Source organism: Anolis carolinensis, chromosome 1, assembly GCF_035594765.1.
Source record: "Anolis carolinensis isolate JA03-04 chromosome 1, rAnoCar3.1.pri, whole genome shotgun sequence".
NCBI classification, from domain to species: Eukaryota; Metazoa; Chordata; class Lepidosauria; order Squamata; family Dactyloidae; genus Anolis; species Anolis carolinensis.
In genome coordinates, this window is record NC_085841.1 from 42,009,986 (window position 1) to 42,031,714 (window position 21,729).

Here is a 21,729-nt window from a genome sequence, read left to right on the forward strand (position 1 = left end):
CAATTTATACATATACACCGCCTGCCATTTCACATACCTTCATGTCTCTCTGTAGCCTCATGACTCATTTATTTTGTACTTGTGTTGTCTATGACAGGTCTTCTTAAACTTTTCCTACTGTGACCTCTTTCCACCTGAGACATTTTTACACAACCCAAGATACAGTATATAGATATATATAACAGGTATAAAAATCAAGCATTTACTGATAATAAATCAGCATCTGCAAGGCTGATTATCTTTTTTTATGAAGTACAACTAAGCATTTTTCACAACTTCCTCTGAAAGCACTGCACATCACTGCTTACAGATTGATGTAAATGTCTAAAACAACCACTAAGTTTACTGTTGCCAATTTTTTTTGTGACCTCAACATTGGGCCATAAGGGGGGCCCATTTGGGGCCAGGACCCACAAGTCAAGATGCCATGGTCTGTGAAAAGGCAGGATACTGCCAGGAGTGGCCACAAAGGGGTGCCACGTAGGTGGCCATGAGGAAATAGCAGGAGGAGAGTCACTTCTGGGGGAGGAAGGAAAGGAATAAAGGGAGGGAGGGGGAGAGAGAAAGACAGACTGCTATGATCTAACATAACCACAGCAGGAACAATAAAGAGGAACTAGAAGAGAGGCCTGAATCCAGTATATCCCCCAGACTCCAACCACACTCCAAGGGGAAGAACAAAGAGTCAGAGAAATGAATGAGGAGGAGTACTGCAGCTATAGCTTCTTATGTGGCTGCCAGCCAACACAAAACATGATTTTTGGAGGATTTTTTATTTTCAGATACTACCCTTGATCTAGAAATAATACTTTTGTTAATACTATTTTATACTGAATTAATGTTCTTTTAAAACTGCATCATATTGTTGGATAATGGGGAGAATGTTGTGTAGCCCAAGATGCATTTGGCACAAATTATTGTCAATCCAGGTGTCACCCATTCTGTATTTATGCATTTTGTTTTTCCTGCTGAAATGTAGTACTTTACATTTATTGCTGTTAAAATTCATTTTGTTTGCTTTAGTCAGATTCCTTAATCTCTTAAAGTAATCTTGAATCCTGATTTTGTCTTCAGAGGTATTCAATACTTCCTCGCTCCTACCCTGGTTTGCTTTCCTCTGCAAACTTGATTAGTATCCCCTATATGTGTGCATCTCAGTCATTTCCAATAATGGTGAACGGCATCACAGCCAGGACAGAGCTGTGCACTATCCTTTTTATCTTTTTTTTTCCCACCAAGATGACAAGAATCAATTAGGGAGCATCTGGATGCAGTCCATCAGCCAGCTACAAATCAATTTAAGAAAAGCATCATCTAGTCCACATTTTGTCATTTTCCTGACAAGAATATCATGATCAAAGGCTTTGCAAAAATAAAGATACATTACATTGACAACATTCTCCTGATTTGCCAAACTGGTATTCCAGGTGAAGTCTGACCAAGCAGAATAGAGTGGAGTTATGAATTCCCTCAATCTAAACGCTATACAGGCAGTTTCTGAGTTACAAACATCCAACTATACAAATGACTCATAGTTAAGAACGGGCATGAGACATCAGGAAGGGAGAGAAATCTACCCCTGGAAAGGGAAATTCACTCCTGAAAGAATTGTCAGGGGGGAAAGGTGCCTCCACTGAAGCTTTATCACCAATCTTTGTTACCAAAACAAGAAAAAAATTAAATATCCAAGGATTACAGGGACAGAAAATGAGGTGAAATCTTACAACTTTTGATGAAACCTACAATCATAGCCTAGAATTTTTAGTTACTACATCACACTGTTGACTAATGCTCAATACTAAGACTCCTAAATAGCTGTTTTCAGGTCGACACCCACCCTGTATTTCTGGTGTTCATATTTTTTTAGTTTTGGCCCAGTTCTGATTAAGTCATTTTGAGTTCTGATCCCTTCCTCTGTGGTGTTAGCTATACCTTCTAATTTGATGTCATCTGCCAGTTTGATAGGCATACCCTCAGTTCCATCATCCAAGTCATTTATAAAAATGTTGAATAGAACTGGGCCCAGATAAGCCCTTTTAAACACACTATACAGAAATACATAATCCCAAGACAAGGCAGAAAAGAGCAAATACACACAAAAATAAAACATGGAGGAGAATAACTAAGGCCTCCAAGCATGACCTCTCCACCACAACGCACAGTAAATGATTTATTTCAGGCAGCTGATTTTAAGTGTGTCATGAAAGGGAAGTATTATTGTTCTTATTGAATGCATTATGATTGTATTTTTACTGGCAGGAATAAAGAGAGATGCATTGTGAGCTGGTCAGGCTCAGGTGCCAGAACAATTTCCCTGCCCTAGGGTCCTACACAACCTGACTTCATAAGTCAGGGGTGCCATTTGCTATTCTGTCTCTAGCCTGGGAAAGGATTTCTTTTTCTTGCCATACCCATTGGGTTTTACTTACAGGTGTGTGAGGATTAGAGATAGGGAAGACATGCATTTTCACACATCCCTTGCTTTGCCAACTTTGTCTAAGAATATGAATCAACACTCGCTATTTTATTTTTTCAGACTGAATAGGATTTCCTCCAACTCTTTTCTGTCGCTTTCATGAGACAAACTCTCTATGGAGAGGGTCATTATTTCAGCAATAAGCCTGTGTTACTTGATAGAGTAGGAAGAGGCAGCGACTCAAGGCTGTGCAGATCCTTAAGGACTGAAATGTGCACACAAATCCAGACCGTAAGCTCCTAAGGAGTTAAAAGGCTTCTCTGTTCAAGGGGTTTACATATAGAAAAGTAATCAGGAGAGGTTTGGGGAAGATAAGCAGTAATTTTCCTCCTTTGTGTCCTGCAGCTTGTTGCTCAAAGCAGTGATTATGCTGAACAATAGAGTCACTTCATTTTGTGGTCACCTTTTCGAAGGTTTGACCTAACAAGGAGATGTGTTGCTTTCCAGCTTCCAGTTCATCCCTCTCTCTCAGCTGCAACCACACAATTTCTGGATGGTTGCATCATCCCTTCATGGAACCCAAGGGCGGGGGTGGGTGGATGGAAATCAGTCCAGCAAGGAGCTGTAACGTGAATTTCCTTGGCATTTCAAGGCTACTCCCGTGTTCCTCATCTCTGTACAAAATGGGGCCAAATGCTTCATGTCTCAAACAAATTACCCTGTTAAATGGCCCTGAACTCAGAAAGAGCCTTTGCTTTAGTGGAGATGAAATAAAAAGCAATAGAGTTGTTGCCTTTCCTTTCAACTAAGTAAAAAAAAGTGTTTAACATAAGATTTAGTAATAGCACAGTCTGCATTACAGGGAGAGGACTCTAATGGCTCTGCCGCACTAAGTTCTAACAAAGTGTATTGTGACTTTGTCCAATGTTGCCTTCTCAAAAAAAGGAGGAGGAAGTAGAGGAGGATGACAAAGGAATCTGTGGCAGAAGAGTTGGGTCACATTTGTCCTAATATTTGTTTTTCTCAAGTATAAATAGTCGAGCAAAGCTGTGGCTTACTATAGCTGTAGGAGTCCTCTCTCAGGCATTTTGTGCAAACTGTCCAAGGAGAATTTATTTATTTGTTTATTTATTTATTTATTTATTTACAGTATTTATATTCCGCCCTTCTCACTCCAAAGGGGACTCGGGGCGGATCACATTATATACATATTGGGCAAACGTTCAATGCCCATATACACATAGAACTGAGACAAAGACAGACGCAGAGGCTATTTAACCTTCTCCTGAGGGGATGTTCGATTCTGGCCACAGGGGGGGAGCAGCTGCTTCATCATCCACTGTGACGGCACTTCCTCATTCCAACATCATAATTAGTTAAATTTGCCTCCCCACTTTATAATTGGTATCTTATTTCCTACTTGATAGATGTAACCATCTTTCGGGTTGCTAGGTCAGCAATGAGTTGGGGCTATTTTTTATTTTTTAATTGACGGGTGCTCATCCCACCACGGTCTGGCCTCAAACTCATGACCTCATGGTCAGAGTGATTTATTGCAGCAGGCTGCTCACCAGCCTGCGCCACAGCCCGGCCCCTCACACAATGGCTGTGTGAGGAGCTATCCAGTGTACTGAACCTTGCCCCCAATTAAGTTCAGTACCTTAGATGGTTCTTTTAAAGTTCATATTGAGACTTGAAGTAGATTCACAGCCCAGCTAACACTGGGGCCACCAGTGACCACTGAAGATAGTCAACATCTGAGGCAATACTTCCTGCCTTCCTTTAAGCTGTACCTACTGTGTTTCCCCGAAAATTAGACAGTGTCTTATATTAATTTTTGCTCCCAAAGATGCTCTAGGTCTTATTTTCAGATAATGTCTTATTTTTCCATGAAGAAGAATTCACATTTATTGTTGAACAAAAAAAAAATGAACATTTATTATATACTGTACAGTAGTTGTCATCACAAACCAGCATAACCAGACAAACTGAATCCCATCAAGAATTTCTTGTTACTACTATTATTTCCATGTACAACACTCTATGGTACATACATTTACCGATCCTGCATGCTTTGCTGTTCTGTTCAGCGGGCATGCGTCCAAACACAAACTTTGCTAGGTCTTACTTTCGGGGGAGGCCTTATATTTAGCAATTCAGCAAAATTTCTACTAGGTCTTATTTTCTGGGGATGTCTTATTTTAAGGGAAACAGGGTATCCAAAGTGCCTCTGCTGCTGTTGCTGTTGCTGCCACAATAAGTTTGGATTAGATTCCTGGGAGCTCATTTTAACTGATTCTTTACCACAGTATAATCACTTTGGTATCTCTTTCCTAGAAGTGCCCATTTCTTCCATTGTCATGCTCACTTTCGGTGTAGTGCCAGGCTTTGCATTTCAACTGTATTTCTAACATGTGTTTTTTGAGCATATTCGAAAAGAACTGACCACTCTTAGCTTTGTCATTATTCTCTGCCAGAATTTTGTATTTCTGAAATGCTTAAAGAAGAAACAAGATCTTAGATAGAAAGTTCAAGGTGTAACAATGCTCCATGCCAACCTGCTCCTTAAAGCAGAAAATAAGCCCCATGGGACCTCTTGCAATACCCATAAAACGGCTATAGAAGGAATGGGGAAAAGGGTATATGACTTGGCAGCTTCAATTGCATCCTGCGCCTCAGAGTGTTTTGAGGGCAGAAAAATAATAGTTCCTATGTTTCTCTTTCTGTCTCTCTCTCTCTCTCTTTTTCTCTCTCTTCACCTCCAGCATTCCCTTGCCCATAGCATTGTCTTTGCAAGGTCTGAGTGCTGCCTGGGGGCAGGGATGATGGGGCACAAGAAACTTTGATGTAGAATACTTTGCCACAGGTTCTGTGTGCGATACAAAATTTTGTTATTTCCATTTTATAGATCCAACCTGTCAAAGGTATCAAATCCTATTGTTAGTTCCAACTAGAACAAAGACACTGAATCAATCTGAAGACAATATTTCACCACTTATATGTTCTGTTATTCAATGGGTTCAGTTGAGTTGGGACAAAGATCTAAATCTGGACCATAATGTCCCCTGATCCCAAAGCATTCATCATGGACTTGTGCTTTTAAAAAAAAGATACCTTCACCTTTCCTCCCTACTGGTCAGGTGTTCAGCATTCCTTCGTTTGTTTATTTGTTTTCCTGAATGCAATATAACAAAATGTCTTTTTAGCCTTCCTAGTTGCAGGGTAACAAAATTCAGGACAGCAAAATGCATACATGTACAAACCACTCACTCCCTCTGAAAAGTTTACAGTCATCTTTCACTAGAACTCATCTGACTCAGTGGTTCTCAACCTGGGTCTCTAGATGTTTTGGCCTTCAACTCCCAGAAATCCTAATAGCTGACAAATTGGCTGGGATTCCTGGAAGTTGTAGGCCAAAAACATCTGGGGACCCCAGGTTGAGAACCACTGGACTCTGACAAGTTCTTCTCTCCCTAAACAGACTGTCACTACTGTCTGCCTTAAATCAAGAGGCACTGTGTGTGCACCCTAGCATATTAAAACATAGGCATGAGATTTCCCTCTGCCATACATTTTTATAGGAAAATATAGTGAATCCCATCCCAACTCCAACTTATCAGAAAGAAGCCACTAAAATTGATGGAATTTGGTCCCTTCATGATTGGTAAAATGTTTATAGTCAGTCACACCCCTCCTGTGTGGTTTCATGTCACCTTTCTTCCTTGAGCTAGAGCTAGTTCGTGTGAAGGGGAGTAGGACCACCAGCCAAATGCTTCTCAACCAGCAAATTGATTGAAGTGGCCAGTAAGTGCTTAATCTATATAGACCTTCCTAAACTAGAGACCATGTAGAGATAGTAAATACAAAATAGTCACCAGTGTGTAACACCAGGTTACACATCTGTGATTGCCCAATGGATTGCAGCCAACTTTTTAAAATACGTATTTTTCAAATTAAAAATAGATACCTAATACTTGGGTATTTTATTATTTTCTGTTTGAGCCTTTGTAGAGTTTCTGATGCCTGTTCAAGTCAGCTGAAACACTGGTCCTTTTAAAACACATGTCCATGCCAAGTTTTGCAAAAGGTTTGAAACCTTTCCTTCCAGCAAAATGTGTCACCAGATGGGTTTCCTGACATTCTGCAGCAAACCATGCTCACTTATACACCTCTCTGAAGTTTCATGCCTTGCATTGGTTTTTGTCTTTTTTTAGAGCCATCCCTCCTCCCTGGTCATGCTGGACCTGCTACACGTGGCTCGTGACATTGCTTGTGGCTGTCAGTATTTGGAAGAAAACCATTTCATTCACAGGTAAGTAACAAGAGCCATTTACTGGGAAGGGAACACTTTTCAGCAGCGTGTGTGACTTTCTTATAAACAGCAGAGATGGTTGTGCTCTACTGCCCCCTCGAGGTTTAGTGGTTCAGCAGTCTAAAAATAACACTATGTAACAAAATTTGAAAAAAAAATGTTCCTGAACGTGTTATTCCTGTTTAATATTGCAGTAGTTACTTTGAAAGTAGTTTTTATACTCCAGAAATTTTGTTTTTTGTGGCTGCCACAAACTATGTTGAATTGGTTGAGACTCGAGGAGAGTTGAAAAACTATAGCAAAATGGGTTACAGGATTTCCTGCAAAAACAAAGATTTTGTAGTTAAATGAACTTTCCCCATGTTTTTATGATAGAACCAATTAGGCAATGACATTTATAACTCATAATAATAATAATAATAATAATAATAATAATAATAATAATAATACTTTATTTATATCCCGCCACAAAGCAAATCAGGCACTATATTTGCTAGGCAGCAAACATTGGCCATTTTCCTGCACATTCCTTGCTCTTTCATATAAGATATTAAAATATAGTTTGAAAAATAAATATATTTTAACACGTATACTGATGTGGAAATGTGGGTGTTACTGGCATTACAATTCAACCAGGAAAACTGGTTCACTGCAGAGATTTTTATTCTTGTTTTTGTTGTATTTTTTGCCACATTTTTTTTGATAGTTGCCAGAGAAAGCTATTCTTTTCTCTTTAGCTGTTGGTTGTGTGTTTTTTGATCCATTCATGGTGGTTTACACATTTTCCTATGGGAATTATTTGTGGAGTTTTAAATCCTATACTGCTGAGTTTTCCACCTTGGCTTTTGTGTTTGTAAAACCAAGAAGGAGTGTGCTCGGTAGTCAGTTACATGTGCTCTTTGTTTTCCAATGCATCATGCAACTGCTCCTCCAAAGGCCTTGCTTCACAGATGTCTTTCCATTTCTTAATATTTGTTCAAAGAACAATTTTCTTTCTCTTTTTCTATCTTAGAGACATTGCTGCTCGAAATTGCCTACTTACTTGTAAAGGCCCTGGAAGAATAGCTAAAATTGGAGATTTCGGAATGGCTCGAGACATATACAGGTAAAGAAATATAGCTCATTATTAGCATCATTACGTAGGAACTTATAACTTGAACATGCTATATTGATTTATCTATCATAGCTCTATTTTGCGCTGTTATTTTTGCTATAGTTAAAAGACTTACAATGTTTCCAAATACCATCTTCCAGTGGTAACATTTCTTTTCATTGTGTGAAATCATCCCAGTTTCCTCAGATCCAATTTTTTCCTTATTGTCGGAGTCTATTGTCTTGTATTCTGTTGTTTGTGCCCTCTGCGCTGCCCTGTCTTTGCTTTGCTTTTTCTACACCGAATGGCACAGCCCTATTTTGAAGTTTCAGGATCCTCCTCCATTGTGTTGACCTGGTCCCCTTCAGTTTCTATGTCATTAGTAAATCTTTTTCAATTGACAGCATATAAAAGAAATGGGAAGGGTCAAGAGAATGTAATTACACAACTTGGACTTTATCCAGGATTTTGGGATGAACTATTTGGCAGTAGAAGAAAGTGCAACGGAAGACTTTAATGGCAGGCATCGCATCCATAATGCAACACTACTATCCCCACAGTGCCTTCTAATGTCAGGCTGGAGAATGACTGTTACATGACAATATAGTAAATTGCTGTGAGCTGTTTATAGGGTTGTCAATTTTTTAAAACAGCAGTCAAGTTCCCATCAAAAATTGGCTGGGGACACATAAGACAGACCTATATTAGGTTTCCTTAGGTTTCTTGATGAAGTATGCTATTGACACTTTTTGAGAACATGGCACCTGAGAACAGATTTCTTAACAATAAAAAAGCATTATACTTCCCTAAGGACAGGGGTTCTTTACAATTGCTATTCCTCTTTTTAAGGGGAAACCGAGTTACCAGAATGACCCTAGTCCATCTACATCAGTAGTTCTCAACCTGGGGTCCCCAGATGTTTTTGGCCTACAACTCCCAGAAATCCTAGTCAGTTTACCAGCTGTTAGGATTTCTGGGAGGTGATGGCCAAAAACATCTGGGGACCCCAGGTTGAGAACCACTGATCTACATGGTTATTCGATGGGGGAGTTGATAGATATTTCACTTGTGATTTCTGCCCAAAGCAAACAATCTGGGAACCTATATACTCCAGTATTCATAGGGGTACAGTGACTCATAGCACTAGAGAACTGAGATCTTTCTGCCCAGTTAGGATTTTGACGACATCCTCTGACTCGTCATTGCCCCTCTAATGTCTCTGTTTCTTTTGAGATTAGATGTGGTCTTTCCTGAAGCTGAAGGGGGAATGCCCTTTCCTAGCAATAAAGTATTTTGAGCTACCATTTTTACAATGGGCCATACTTTGCGGTGAAACTGGTGGATTGGTTTCAAATGAGCATTTACTCCAGTAGGATATTTGCATTTGTTGACCATCCTTGGGAAGATGGGTTATGAGGTCACCATAGCAAGCATCTGCACCACACCACTGGTCTTATTAAAACCATTCCAAGTGGCAAATAGTTCACTAAATAACTTAGGCTTACTCTTCAACACAATTCATGAAGGGTGAGGGCAGTGTTACCAAGTCAGTGGGACTTTCAAGGTGAAATGTGATTTTGAGAGTCAAAATCAGATCTTAATATCAGTGGTGGCAGACTCTGATCAGGCACCATTGCTTTGTATTAAGGGATTTGAACTGTTCATGATTAAAAGCCAATTTGCCTACAGGGTTGCTTTTAGCCTATAAGGGAAAACATCCATGTATCCATATGGCACAGCTAATTTCCTTCACTCTTAGACTTGACAAAGCAGCTGCACCCTGAACTGCCTGCTAATCCCACACTGCAATTCATACTCCGAAGACTACTGAAAGAAAGAAATTGAAATGTAGCCTTGAACTGTAATATGACAGATTTTTTTTAGTAAATGCCTAAAATGATGCCTACACAGTACACAACAATGAAAGGATTGGTCTCCATGAGTGAGACTTTCTGCATATTTTATTTCTGTGTTTTTCTGTAAGTTAGAAAATGTTTTCTGCCATAGTGTTTTGTAGAGGAAGAAGGAAGTGGCCACCACCACTGTTGCTACCACTACCACACTTAGAGCCACAGATATGAACAAATGAATAAAAGAATACTACATCGGAAAGAAAGCTCAAATTTCCTTTTGTTAATTCTTCCTTCCTTCCTAAACAGGGCCAGCTACTACAGAAAAGGAGGGTGTGCAATGCTCCCCGTCAAGTGGATGCCACCTGAGGCCTTTATGGAAGGAATATTTACATCCAAAACAGACACTTGGTAGGCCTTTGTTTCCCATCTAGGATACCACCAGCATCCTGCCAAATGATTTTAACATTATGTTATTTCTGAAAGTCAAACTAGACAGTGGTCTACTTCCTATTCCTGATTATTGAGGGTCCAGTACAATGACAGGCTTGACTCATTTGATTCTCTTTCACCAAATGATTGAATGAATCTACTGTATTTCAAACTGACAGATGGGATTGCAGACTACACATTTAGTTACTTTTAATAGTGGTATTCTCCCAAGAGTTAAAACATATGTGAATTTCCTCACCTATGTATGTTGCATTTACCTTGCCTTGTTTTTGGATTCGCTTTTGGAAGATTTAAACTGGCTTAATTCCCATGCTTGGTTGTTGAGGCACATATTTCTGAGAAAATCCCATTGCGGAAGGGAAAGCTGGTTAGTGGTAGGAAATGCTCGTTCTCGTAAACATCTGGTTTGATCCTGAAAGACACAGGTCTCAATCCAAAATTTTCTATAGCACTGAAAGATCTGAAATAGTGTGGTTCATTGCTGGGTCACTTAGGCCCCTTCTACACTTCCATATATAATCCATAATGTCTACATTGAACTGGATTATATGGCAGTGTAGACTCATAATCCAGTTCAAACCAGATAATGTGGATTATCTGCATTGATAATTTGGATTATAGAAGTGGCCTTAGTGATATCAAAGCTGAAAATCATTTAGGAACAAACTTTGCCTTGATTTCATCCAGTGTCACCAGTAACATGTCACCAGGTAACTGTAAAAACATTGGCTTGGAAATAGGTCATGATATGAAGCACTCATTTTCTATAACATTAAGCCTCTGGTATATGAGTAAAGTAGGAAGAAGACACTTGCAGTAGTTGTAGTATAACAGAATGAGCCCACCAACCATACAGTTAGGTAGTGTTTAGTAACACAGATACGTGTGTATGAGTTTCATAATAAATACCCACTGCCTCATTTTCTTGTTTATATCTTGTTCTTTTGTGTGCAGGTCATTTGGAGTGCTGCTATGGGAAATATTCTCTCTTGGATATATGCCTTACCCCAGCAAAAGTAACCAGGAGGTCCTAGAGTTTGTAACAAGTGGAGGAAGAATGGATCCACCAAAAAACTGCCCTGGCCCAGTGTATGAAATATTTAAGGACTATGCTCCATAAACAATATTCATGTTATGATGTGAACTTTCTGTGCTCTGAAAAGCTTTTTTTTCCAATTGCTCATATATTTCACCAAGCAGCTAAAGCAAATGAGACTTGCAATAAATGATCAAATCAGTATCAAATCAGGGTTCCATTCAAAAATGTCCTTTTCCAGACAACTTCAGTACATTTCATTTACTATCCCAATAATGTACCTGTCAGTAGTCTGTGATCATTCCACATGCTTAGTCTTCATCGGACTGACTTTACAATGCCCCCCACCCCTTAAATATTTATTCCTAAATATGTATTTGAATTTCTGGAACTCTGTTTTCTACTTCTGCAAATGTCTGTGTTCCCTTGACATAGCTCCCTCTTTGAATATGTTACTATTTTGACTATGGAAGAACTGTCCTTTGGAAATGTAATTTTTCCCTCCTCCAAGGAGTTAGGATCATATAATCCTACAATATAATGCCTCACAGCCTCTGAGGATGCCTGCCATAGATGTGGGTGAAACGTCAGGAGAGAATACTTCTGGAACATGGCCACACAGCCCGAAAGACATACAACAACCCTGTGATCCCGGCCATAAAAGCCTTCGACAACACAATCCTACAAATGTTGTTGTACTTCAGCTCTAATGAGCCTCAGCCCATATTAACAATGGTTAGGTTTGATGGGAATTGCAGTCCAAGATCAGAACAGACAGACATTCCCCATGCCATGCATTTTCCCAAGGAATGTCACCGTTAGCTGCAGCAGTCAGCCATTTTGGTGGGTGCCAGCCATTAGCTCATGTCACATTTAGAGTGCTCATCTGCCTGCAATAATTCAAGGACCTTCTCCTTCTCTTGCAAATAGCTAAGAGCTTCTCACTAAATTTAATTCATGTAATGATATATCATAATGATGTGTCCTAATGCTTCCAGGAAATAAATCATCAAACTTTCCATAATTTTCCTCATAGGGATGGACATTACTTGGGTCACAAGCTAATATACTACCTCCTCCAACTTAAGTACCTGGGTTTTAGCCCATTTTTAGCATAATTGAGTTGAACTGAGTTTGGCCAAGCTTTAGTTTTACTCACATTGATGTCATCAGATGTGTAACCACAAAATTGTTGTTCTGGGGAACTTTGGATTTTGTTCCTGATATATAGCGAAAATACGAACTTCAAATATCCTGTACTGTTGCATAGAATTGTAAGCCCTATTCTTTCATTCTAAGTCAAATAGTTTAGAATAACTAATCAAACTCTCAAAAGATATTTAGAACTAACTGAGAAGTTATTTATTTATTTATCTACCTTTCTCACCCCAAATGGGACTCAGAACACACATACAGCAAACATTCAGTGCCGTTAGACACAGACAGGACAGACAACAGTACAGACAGAAGTATATAGGCATTTCCCATCTTCAACATCGTGGAGGTTGTGCATGATTCTGGCCAGGGGGGTGCTGTCGCTCTATCCTCCAAGTCAAAGAGCCCTGTTCACAGACTTCCTCCTTTGCCGGCATTTTTCTGGTATTTCCTTAAAATAGCTCCCTGCTTAAGTGGTACCTATTTATCTACTCACAACTATTTTCGATCTTCAGTGACTGGGCTGAAGGTCGGACATTCACCCTGACCCAGGGCTTGAACTGCCAACCTTTCAACTGGCAAAATTTATTGTAGCTGGTGGTTAACCTGCTGTGCTAAAGCCCCACCCTTTAGTTCCATTTAATATTATCTGCAGATGCAGAAGCATCCTGTCCTTGGGTGCTTAGAATATATAAATTTCAATAATTTCTGTGGAGCCTACTTAGGTGCATAGTGTTGCTACTTTGAAAGACATTCTAAAGGAAGTCATGAAAAATCTAAATTTTTGTTTAGAAACATTAGAACGGTAATAAAGACATTTAGTACAATAAAGATTTATTTAGTCTTGTAATCTAAATTTAAATAAATTGGTAGACGCTGCTACTGTAGTGTGGTTGAACCAATTGTTGGACCATAAAGCAAAACTTTTGTTCATTCCATTCATTCAGTGGGTCTACAGTACTTGAAACAAACAGTAGAATTTAGGCCTAATTTATGGATATCATGAAATGGCAAAAATAAGTTGTTGCATCTGAGAGAAAATGAAGCCTGAAATCTCCCAAGAAATGAATAAAGTCAGAGTATTTTAGTCTGGGTATATCGTGGCAGAAGCCATTGGAAAAAGATAACACTTGATAAAGAAAAAGGCAATACGAATTGAGGAAGACCACATTACAGATGGACTGAATCATGGAAGCCATGGCCATGAGTTTACAGACCTTAGCAGGGCTGTTGAGAAACTGAGCTCTTGGAAGCCTCACATTCAAAGAATCACCTTAATTCAAAATTGAATTGAATTGACAAAACATAACTAACTTAGCTGTTCTCTTATCCTCAGTAGTAAACTATGCCCAAGATCTTACATTGATGATATAATTCCAAACATGTAACTGCATGTTGTCCTCAAATCTGATGCCCCAAAACCATCTTAAGAGCCAGGAGGTATGTTAAGCAAAGTACATCTATACTGGTGGTACAGCAGGATGGCATTTCCAGCCGCCTCACATTGGCAGTATGTGGTGCAATGAGGAGTTGGAACAGGAGTGCTCCTTCTGATTGTCACATCTGGTGGGAGAGGTCTGGAAGCACCATCCTGCTGCTCCCTTTTCACTGACAGAACAGACCTCTGTTGCTTGATTGGATAGGGAGGCATTTGTGACCATGGCAATTGTGCCACAATTATAAACATGAATATCAAGCAGCTGTGAATGTGCAACTCTAGTTTATGGATTCATAACTACTCGGTGGAATGCCATCTCTCTGTGCATCTCTCTAAATCAGCCTGCAGTTCCAGTTTCCTACTATTCACCATTTGGTCTTCTGCTCCTCTTATAGGTATCGGATAATGACCCAGTGCTGGCAACACCAGCCTGAAGACAGGCCAAATTTTGCCATAATACTGGAGAGGATTGAATACTGCACCCAGGTACCTGAGTTTACTTGATTGTGTTATCGTAAGTTATTATCTTGCATGACATAGTACTTTGTCTTTCCAGGCTTCCCTACAGAAGAGCAAATGGCTATTAGAGCAATTGCTCCTGCCTAATCCCTTGCCCTAACTAAGGAGGCTGTAATGAAAATGTATGGGCCAAGCATGTTTAAAATGTTTTGTGGCCATTCCATAAATGAAGTGCCTGTTAGGCAGATAACATTTGTCTTTCTTTCAGAACTTGGTTCACTTCTAAGGCAGAGTCAGGGAATAGGTGAACTTCCAAATATCATTAGACTGCAGCTTCTCTCATCTCTCAAAAATGGCTATGCAGCTTAGGACTGGCAGGGAGTGCAGGCTAACAACATCGAAAAACACAAGGTGAAGCTTGTGGGAGTGGTGTATAACAAGGATGATGCAAACTTAGTATTACCCAAGACATATGGTCAAACTTCTTTGGGGGTGAGCAAGGGAAGAGGTCATCGACAGAAAACTGTCTATTCTCTTGCTGTCATTGTTTACTTGTTCCCACAAATGAGGAAAAGTAAGAAATCCCATATTGCAAGAATTGTCCTAGTGTCCAAGATGGCAAAATAGCCTAGAATCAAATTCCTCATATTAATGTTTTCTCTGTTCCTTATTAGCATCAACTCCAAAGGGTTTAGAATGATCTGGGAATCAGGCAACTTGCTGTCCATGGATGCTTGGTTGTCTTTCTGTCACTGTTGCTGTTGCTCATTTGCTTGCCTTTTTTCACCTGGACCTAATCATAAGATCATAGATTTGGAAGTGACCACAAGGGCCAGCCAGTCAATCCAACCAACCCCCTACCATGCCGGAAAAGCATAATTGAAGTACCCCCCAACTGACCATCTAGTCTCTGTTTAAAAGCCTCCCACCTCACTCCCAGGCAGAAAGTTCCACTGTTGAACAGCTCTTATGGCCAGGAAGTCCTTCCTAATGTTCAGGTGGAATCTCCTGATCCTAATCCACACAACCATCTGGAAACAGAGTGCAAGGCAGCAAGAGGATACTGTTCTCTGGTCATTGCTTGCTTGCTTGGAGAAGCAGATGAACAACAGCAAGACCAAGGAGGGCTAGGAGTCCACAATGGGGTTCCTGTCAGGCTCTTCAACATGTGTCCAGTGATGCTGATCCCTGATTCTGGTTCTGTCATTTTAGCCCACATCTTTCTACCCACAGTTAGCAGAGTTTGCATGAACTCTTTGATGTACGCATGGCTATGGTTATGGTAAAGACTTTCTGTATATATTTCAGATTTCAGTATTAATGTCAAAAATACATGGTCTGGTTTTACATAGGATTTCTGCTGCATTAGAACAGTAAAGGCTGTTTTCAGATTATTACAAAATCATTATCGTCCCATTGATGATGCTCAGGAAATGCTCCCTTTATTGCAATAGCCCATAGATTCTAGATGAAATCCCTTTCCCACACTTAATAGTTATAACCCCCAATAGGCAATGCAACATGGTAATAGTAAATTTTACAATAGCTACATAACTTAAATACCACACTAAGTAAAAAAAAAAGAAAAGACAAGCAACAGGTTCTTAAAAGAATGTTAGAAGAGCCTGATTGAATCAGTCCAAAGTCTTGACTTGTTTGACATTTGGTTTCCCAAAGTGATCAATGTGAAACCAATGAGAAGCCCTACAAGCAGGCCACGGGAACAACTGTTGTTCCATTGTTGCTTCTAAGCAACTGGAATATTCAATAATGTAATCAAAGTTAATAACAGAATGCAGTTGGTTTATCTTCTATGAATTTAATTAATCCTCTGTCAAACCAGCAACTATCACCCTATCTTCAGTCAGCAAATTTCATAAGCCAAGGGTAGGGAACATTGGCTCTCACAAGTTGACTTATAGCTCCCATCAATCTCAGCAGCATTGGCTGTGCTTGTTAAGGCTAATGGGAAATACAGTTAGTCTCTGGAGGGTCTTAAATTGCCCATTCTGGCATAACATTTGTGAAGCTATGGTATTTTTTGTATGTTCTGTATTGCCTGGCAGCCAGTTTGAGTGGGTGCTCGTGTATTCTTGTGTGATGGAAATAAGGATTAGTCCAGCAGTGCATTTTAGCCTCAAAACGTGTGAAAGAAAGTACAAAAGAAAGAAATGTGTTTTGAGTCCTTCCTTGTTCTATCTTGTAGGATCCTGATGTCATTCATACTGTTCTGCCTGTGGAATATGGCCCGTGCATTGAAGAAGAAGAAAAGGTTCCAGTTCGTCCCGAAGACCCTGAGGCAGTTCCTCCTCTGCTAGTCCTGCCACAGCAAGAGAAAAGGGGTGCTCAACAGCTCTTGCCATCCCCTCTCTCGTTGGCCTTAGCCATCCCTCCTGGAAAGCCTCTTATGAAAGTGGCTGGCATTGAGCAGCCGCCAGTCCGTGGCAACACGCAGGCACCCCTGGAAGGAGGACATGTCAACATGGCGTATGCTCAGTCCAACTCTGCAACTGAGCTCCACAAAGGTGGCGGGTCCAGAAACAAACCCACCAATCTCTGGAACCCGACGTATGGCTCTTGGTTTTCAGAGAAGCCAGTTGTCAAAAACACTTCACAGGTGGAAAAAGAGGCAACTGAAGGGGAAGGTTCTGGGCATGAAGGGAACAGTACTTTGGGATCCAGCATTGTGACTGGAAGGCTGCCAAGCTCCTCCCTTCTTCTAGAACCATCTTCACTGACAGCCAGTGTTAAAGAAGTGCCTCTGTTCAGGCTCCGCCATTTCCCGTGTGGGAACGTTAACTATGGATACCAACAGCAGGGCTTGCCTTTGGAAGCCCCTGCTCCACCCTTGTGCCAACAGTTACGAGGGTCCTCACCGTAGAAACTTGGCCTGTCCAGGGCATTGAAAGTCTCCAGTTCTCCTGACTTTCTTACTGTGCGACTCATGCCTCATGAGCCTTGGAATGAACTTCAGTGTCATCCACACAGAAAGCATGAGAGAAAAGAAGATACTCCTCTGTTTTGTGCCAACATGCTCGGAAGTGGCACCCTTTGAAGCTATGTTTTCTCCCAGCACTCAAGAAGCCTCAGTGCTTCAGAGCCCCTTCCTATATCTATACCTACACACACACACACACACACACACACACACACACACACGTCATCAGTCAATATTATCAGCAAGGCCCCATTCTAAGTTGCATAAAAAATCATCTGCATGATTGCTATGTGCTATGTGCTTCCCCACCCGCTGCTTCCTCTCAGTTGTTTGTGTGCAATTTCATGACTCACAGTTCAAGCGTTCGGAGATTTCCTCTACTGCCAGATGCAAAATATGGAAATCCTTCTTGATGTCAGAGGTCTGAAGAGACAATGGGGAAAACAATCATACCCTTAGCAGGGGGAGAGGGACAGATAATGTTGGCTCTGAAAGGGCACATAGCCATTGCACCTACTTCCACAGTATCATTGGCAAGAAAACCAAATTAATTGCACTGCTTTCATGCCCCAAAGAGATACTGTAGGAAATAATGCCACATGGTAAAATTCTGTAGCACTATCTTGGTGAAAATGTGAAATCTTTTCATATTGTCTGTCACAGGGTAACACAGACTTAAAACATTCATACATACAGTGTGCATTCATCTTGAAGGTGTTTATGCTAAAATTTAGAGTTGGGGCTGCGAATCTTTGGCACTCCTGATATTTGGAGGAGTTATACGTATTACAAACCCTTGCCATTCCTTACCATCAGCTATGCTGGTTGAGGCTTGAGAGAGTTTAAATCAGAAACGTTTGGGCATGGGGAGGAGGGCAATGTTCCTCATCTCAGTTTTCCAGCTTGTACAGCAAGGAAGCCATTCGTGTTTTGCATACATTAATAGTGTCCAGGTAGAATTTGTAAGGCAAATATAATTGCAAATTTCTTTGTTCTGTGCCAGGATATTATTTATCAGTGGCAACTATATACATGACACTTTAGGACAGGGGTCCCAAACTAAGGTCCTTCAAGACCATTTACCTGCCCTAAATTTTAGACTTAGGGGCACCCTACATCTGCAACATCTTGAAGACACACAGCAACAGCAATCCTAATTAATTTGACTAGCTCATCAGCAGGCCCACACTTCCCATTGAAATACTGGTAAGTTTGTGTTGGTTAAAATTGTTCTTTATTTTAAGTATTGTATTGTTCTTTCATTTTTTTCTGCACTACAAATAAGATATGTGCAGTGTGCATAGGAATTCGTTCATGTTTTTTTTTCAAACTATAGACTGCATCCCCCTCCAGCCTGAGGGACTGTGAACTGGCCTCTGTTTAAAAAGTTTGAGGACCCCTGCTTTAGGCGCTGAGTAAAAAAAAAGGTTGTGAATCAATATTTTGTGAAGAGATATTTTCAATCATCAGCCACTTACCATCCCTCAAAGTCATGGCTCTGGTGGAGTCAATACTCAGACTGAGGAATCTCAATTTGAGTATAGAATTTGGAAGCATTGCCAACTTCATTGTGCTGTCCAACTCCAACATACCATAGATTCATATTGACATATTTTAACATTCCTAAGAAGTTACCATAAATGAAAAGACTTGCTGAACTAATCTCCCATGAAGCAGGTGCAAGTACTGATATCATATGACCAACATAAGAAATGGCAGGGGTGGCACCGGTGATGCCTGTCATATAAGCATAGTTGGTATCACAATCTAGGAGGGCACATCACTGTTGCAGGCAGGTCAGTTGACCTGTTATTCTTCAGACTATTAGGAGAAATTTTCAACTTTGTTATTGAGACTCATTAAAAAAATTAAGATGATCCACTTTGTATACCTCAATGAAGTAAATGGAAAGTGTACATTAGTTATGCCAACAAGGCTCTCACATTTGTTCCAATGGACACTGTGTAAGAGAATGAAGGCTAAAAAAATGCAGCTGTTCTGTGCAGTTAACACTGCATAAGACCCCATTGATTTGATTGGGATTTTATGCAACTAAAGAAGACTGACCTTCTTGAATAATAGGCAAAAGACCTCCACTTTCCATGGAAGGAGCAATAAATCAATGAGGAAATGAGCCTGAATTCTTAGCAATGAATTACAGCTGGAATTATCTAGCCATGGATTCCTAACTGTACAATAGCTCCCTTTATGGAACAAGCAAGAACTTTGAAATGTAGCTGAAACAGTTCAGGCTTGGCCCTAATTTTTGCTTGCAGTCACTGGCAGTCTTAGGCTTTTTCTTTTGTTCACAAAGCAGTTATGCCCCAGCTATGACTTAGAAAGTTTTATTTTTAATATCCTTGTATATTGCAGAAGCAACAATCTGGAAAGGTTAGTTATTCCATAGCTCTTGTGCTTGACATCCCCACTTGTTCACAGCAGGGGGCATGCTATACCTGCATGAATTGCCCTTGCGGGCAGTTATTCAACATGCACAACAAAATTCTGTTAGATGCAAAAAAACAAACAAACCATTAAACATTTATCATATGCTAAGAGCATAAAGGAGCACTAATCTATAGTCCTTACAAACTATTGCTGCATGGCTTTCCATGTGTATAAACCCAAGGGCATATTGGAGGAGCCTCATCCTGTCTGCGTGGCCAGATTCTTACATTATAACCTTTGAAGAATTTTGAGATCAAGGGAAGCTTCTAAAATCACTAGGCCTCCCACAGCCATCTCGATATAGTGATGTGTAGATTGCACTTGCAGAAGTAAAAGAAGGTCCTGGTTTTATACCAATACTTGTTTGTGATGCTTAGACCCATTAACTTAAGCAGGATTTCAGCACTCCCATCAGCAGGGTTATTTATAGGGATAGTTCACAGCGCGGAAATGGAACAGTCAATCCTCTTAAATATCTAGCACAGGTGGGTGATAAAGGATTTGAGTCACACTGCAGCAGGATAACATCACACTAGTAGAATTGGAGCGGCATTTCATTACAAGGCAGACACTATATTAGCCTTGACTTAAAGGTAGGGAATAATGCTGGATACAACAGCATCAGAAATAAACAGAAACTGGAGTTTCAGAGGAAGTTACTTTGCCCCTCTCACAGCCTACCACTGCCTAAGACAGAGGCCATTTACAACATATGATCATGGGAGGCAGCAAGGAATATGGAATTTGTTTCCATCTTTGCTTTCTGACCGATGTGCCGTCTGATCAGAGACTCGGGGCTGATTGCAAGCTAGCATAACCTTTGGAGGCACATTAGAAAATACACCAGAGCGTGTCAAAATGGAACCTTTCAGACCTTTCAGGAATGACATGTGGAAGATTAGACGCTGTTGCTGGAACATACAGAGCTAAAGCCCTTTAGTGGTTTCAATGCAACATTCACTTAGTGACTTATTTGCCTCCTGTTATTGATTGTGCAGTACATTTCATTATGGCAAAAACAGAAAGAAGGATGGCAAGTCACAGCAGGGAAGAGAATTAATTAGCCATGAGAAAAGTGGAACAAAAGCAAGTTAGTTCCAGGGGTGGGGGTGAGCCTGTTGACTGAAATGTTCTTCCTGTTGTTAGTGGGAGGTCAAACTGATATATTATACCTGTGAGGCCTTCTCCCTACACATCTGACATCATTCTCAGATAACTTTCAATAGGTCAAGTACATTTACTGGTAGGAGTACCCAACAGATGCCACTTTCCCACTCCTCCTGTTATCAATATAAATAAGCCCCACTCCATTTTCTATTGGACTTTTTCATGCACATAGGAGTTCCACACTATCTAACATAGCACTGCAGACAGGCTATCTTTTCACCCTAATTCTAGGATGTTCAATTGGTAAAGCACTGACACGTTCATTTTGCAGTGCATGGCTCTGGCTATTAAGACTTTCCTTTGGGACATCTTTCCCTGAAAGCAAGGCCTCTAGTTATGCCTAAACTTTGAAAAACTACTACCATTTTAATGTCTTCTCACAGCTATATCACCCAATTCATGAATGTCTAAACCACAAGATGTCTTTTTAGGGAAACAAAAACTCTGTGTACCCAATCTCAGCCTCTCCTTCTGTGTCAAAGCTTTGTCATTAGGAATGTGCATCACATTTGTACAGATGTTTAGACAACATTGCTCATAAATCAAAGGCCTATGCATTTCAGGGATCCTTCTCAAGATAAAATACTAATATATGGTCATTGTATTTTGTATTGTATTTGTATTGTAATCAAGTGTTAGTGAAGCTAAAGGCATGAAGACAAAATAAAATGACTGTAAAGGAAGATCCGAGTTTGATTCTGTACTATATCTGCTCTTATTCACCAAACCAATTAGCCCTTTATTCTGTTGGAACATAATTGGATAAAAAACTTGGCCCAGCACACAGAGTGCAAATAATGGTTGAGTATCTAGCTAACAATAAGAACAGCAAAGTTCTACTTGAGAAACTGTAATAGTCAACAATCTGTGAAATGAAAAATTCCTATTTAATTTACAAAGACAAACTAAGCAGCCGAGGCAACTTGGTAGAGGTTAACACCTTACAGAACCATTAACTCAGATG

The 21,729-nt window shown here is 40.2% G+C and overlaps 1 protein-coding gene across 1 annotated transcript in view; it reads left to right on the forward strand.

Annotated features, from left to right (window-relative positions):
- Positions 1 to 21,448, forward strand: part of alk (ALK receptor tyrosine kinase) — an 855,459-nt gene extending 834,011 nt beyond the window's left edge. Inside the window, exons 24-29 of the mRNA XM_062973134.1 lie at positions 6,631 to 6,728; positions 7,741 to 7,833; positions 9,981 to 10,082; positions 11,079 to 11,213; positions 14,149 to 14,239; positions 16,419 to 21,448. Coding sequence (XP_062829204.1) covers positions 6,631 to 6,728; positions 7,741 to 7,833; positions 9,981 to 10,082; positions 11,079 to 11,213; positions 14,149 to 14,239; positions 16,419 to 17,093 — 1,194 coding nt within the window. The 3' untranslated portion in view covers positions 17,094 to 21,448. The remainder of the gene's footprint in view (positions 1 to 6,630; positions 6,729 to 7,740; positions 7,834 to 9,980; positions 10,083 to 11,078; positions 11,214 to 14,148; positions 14,240 to 16,418) is intronic.
- The last annotated feature ends 281 nt before the right edge of the window (positions 21,449 to 21,729 follow it).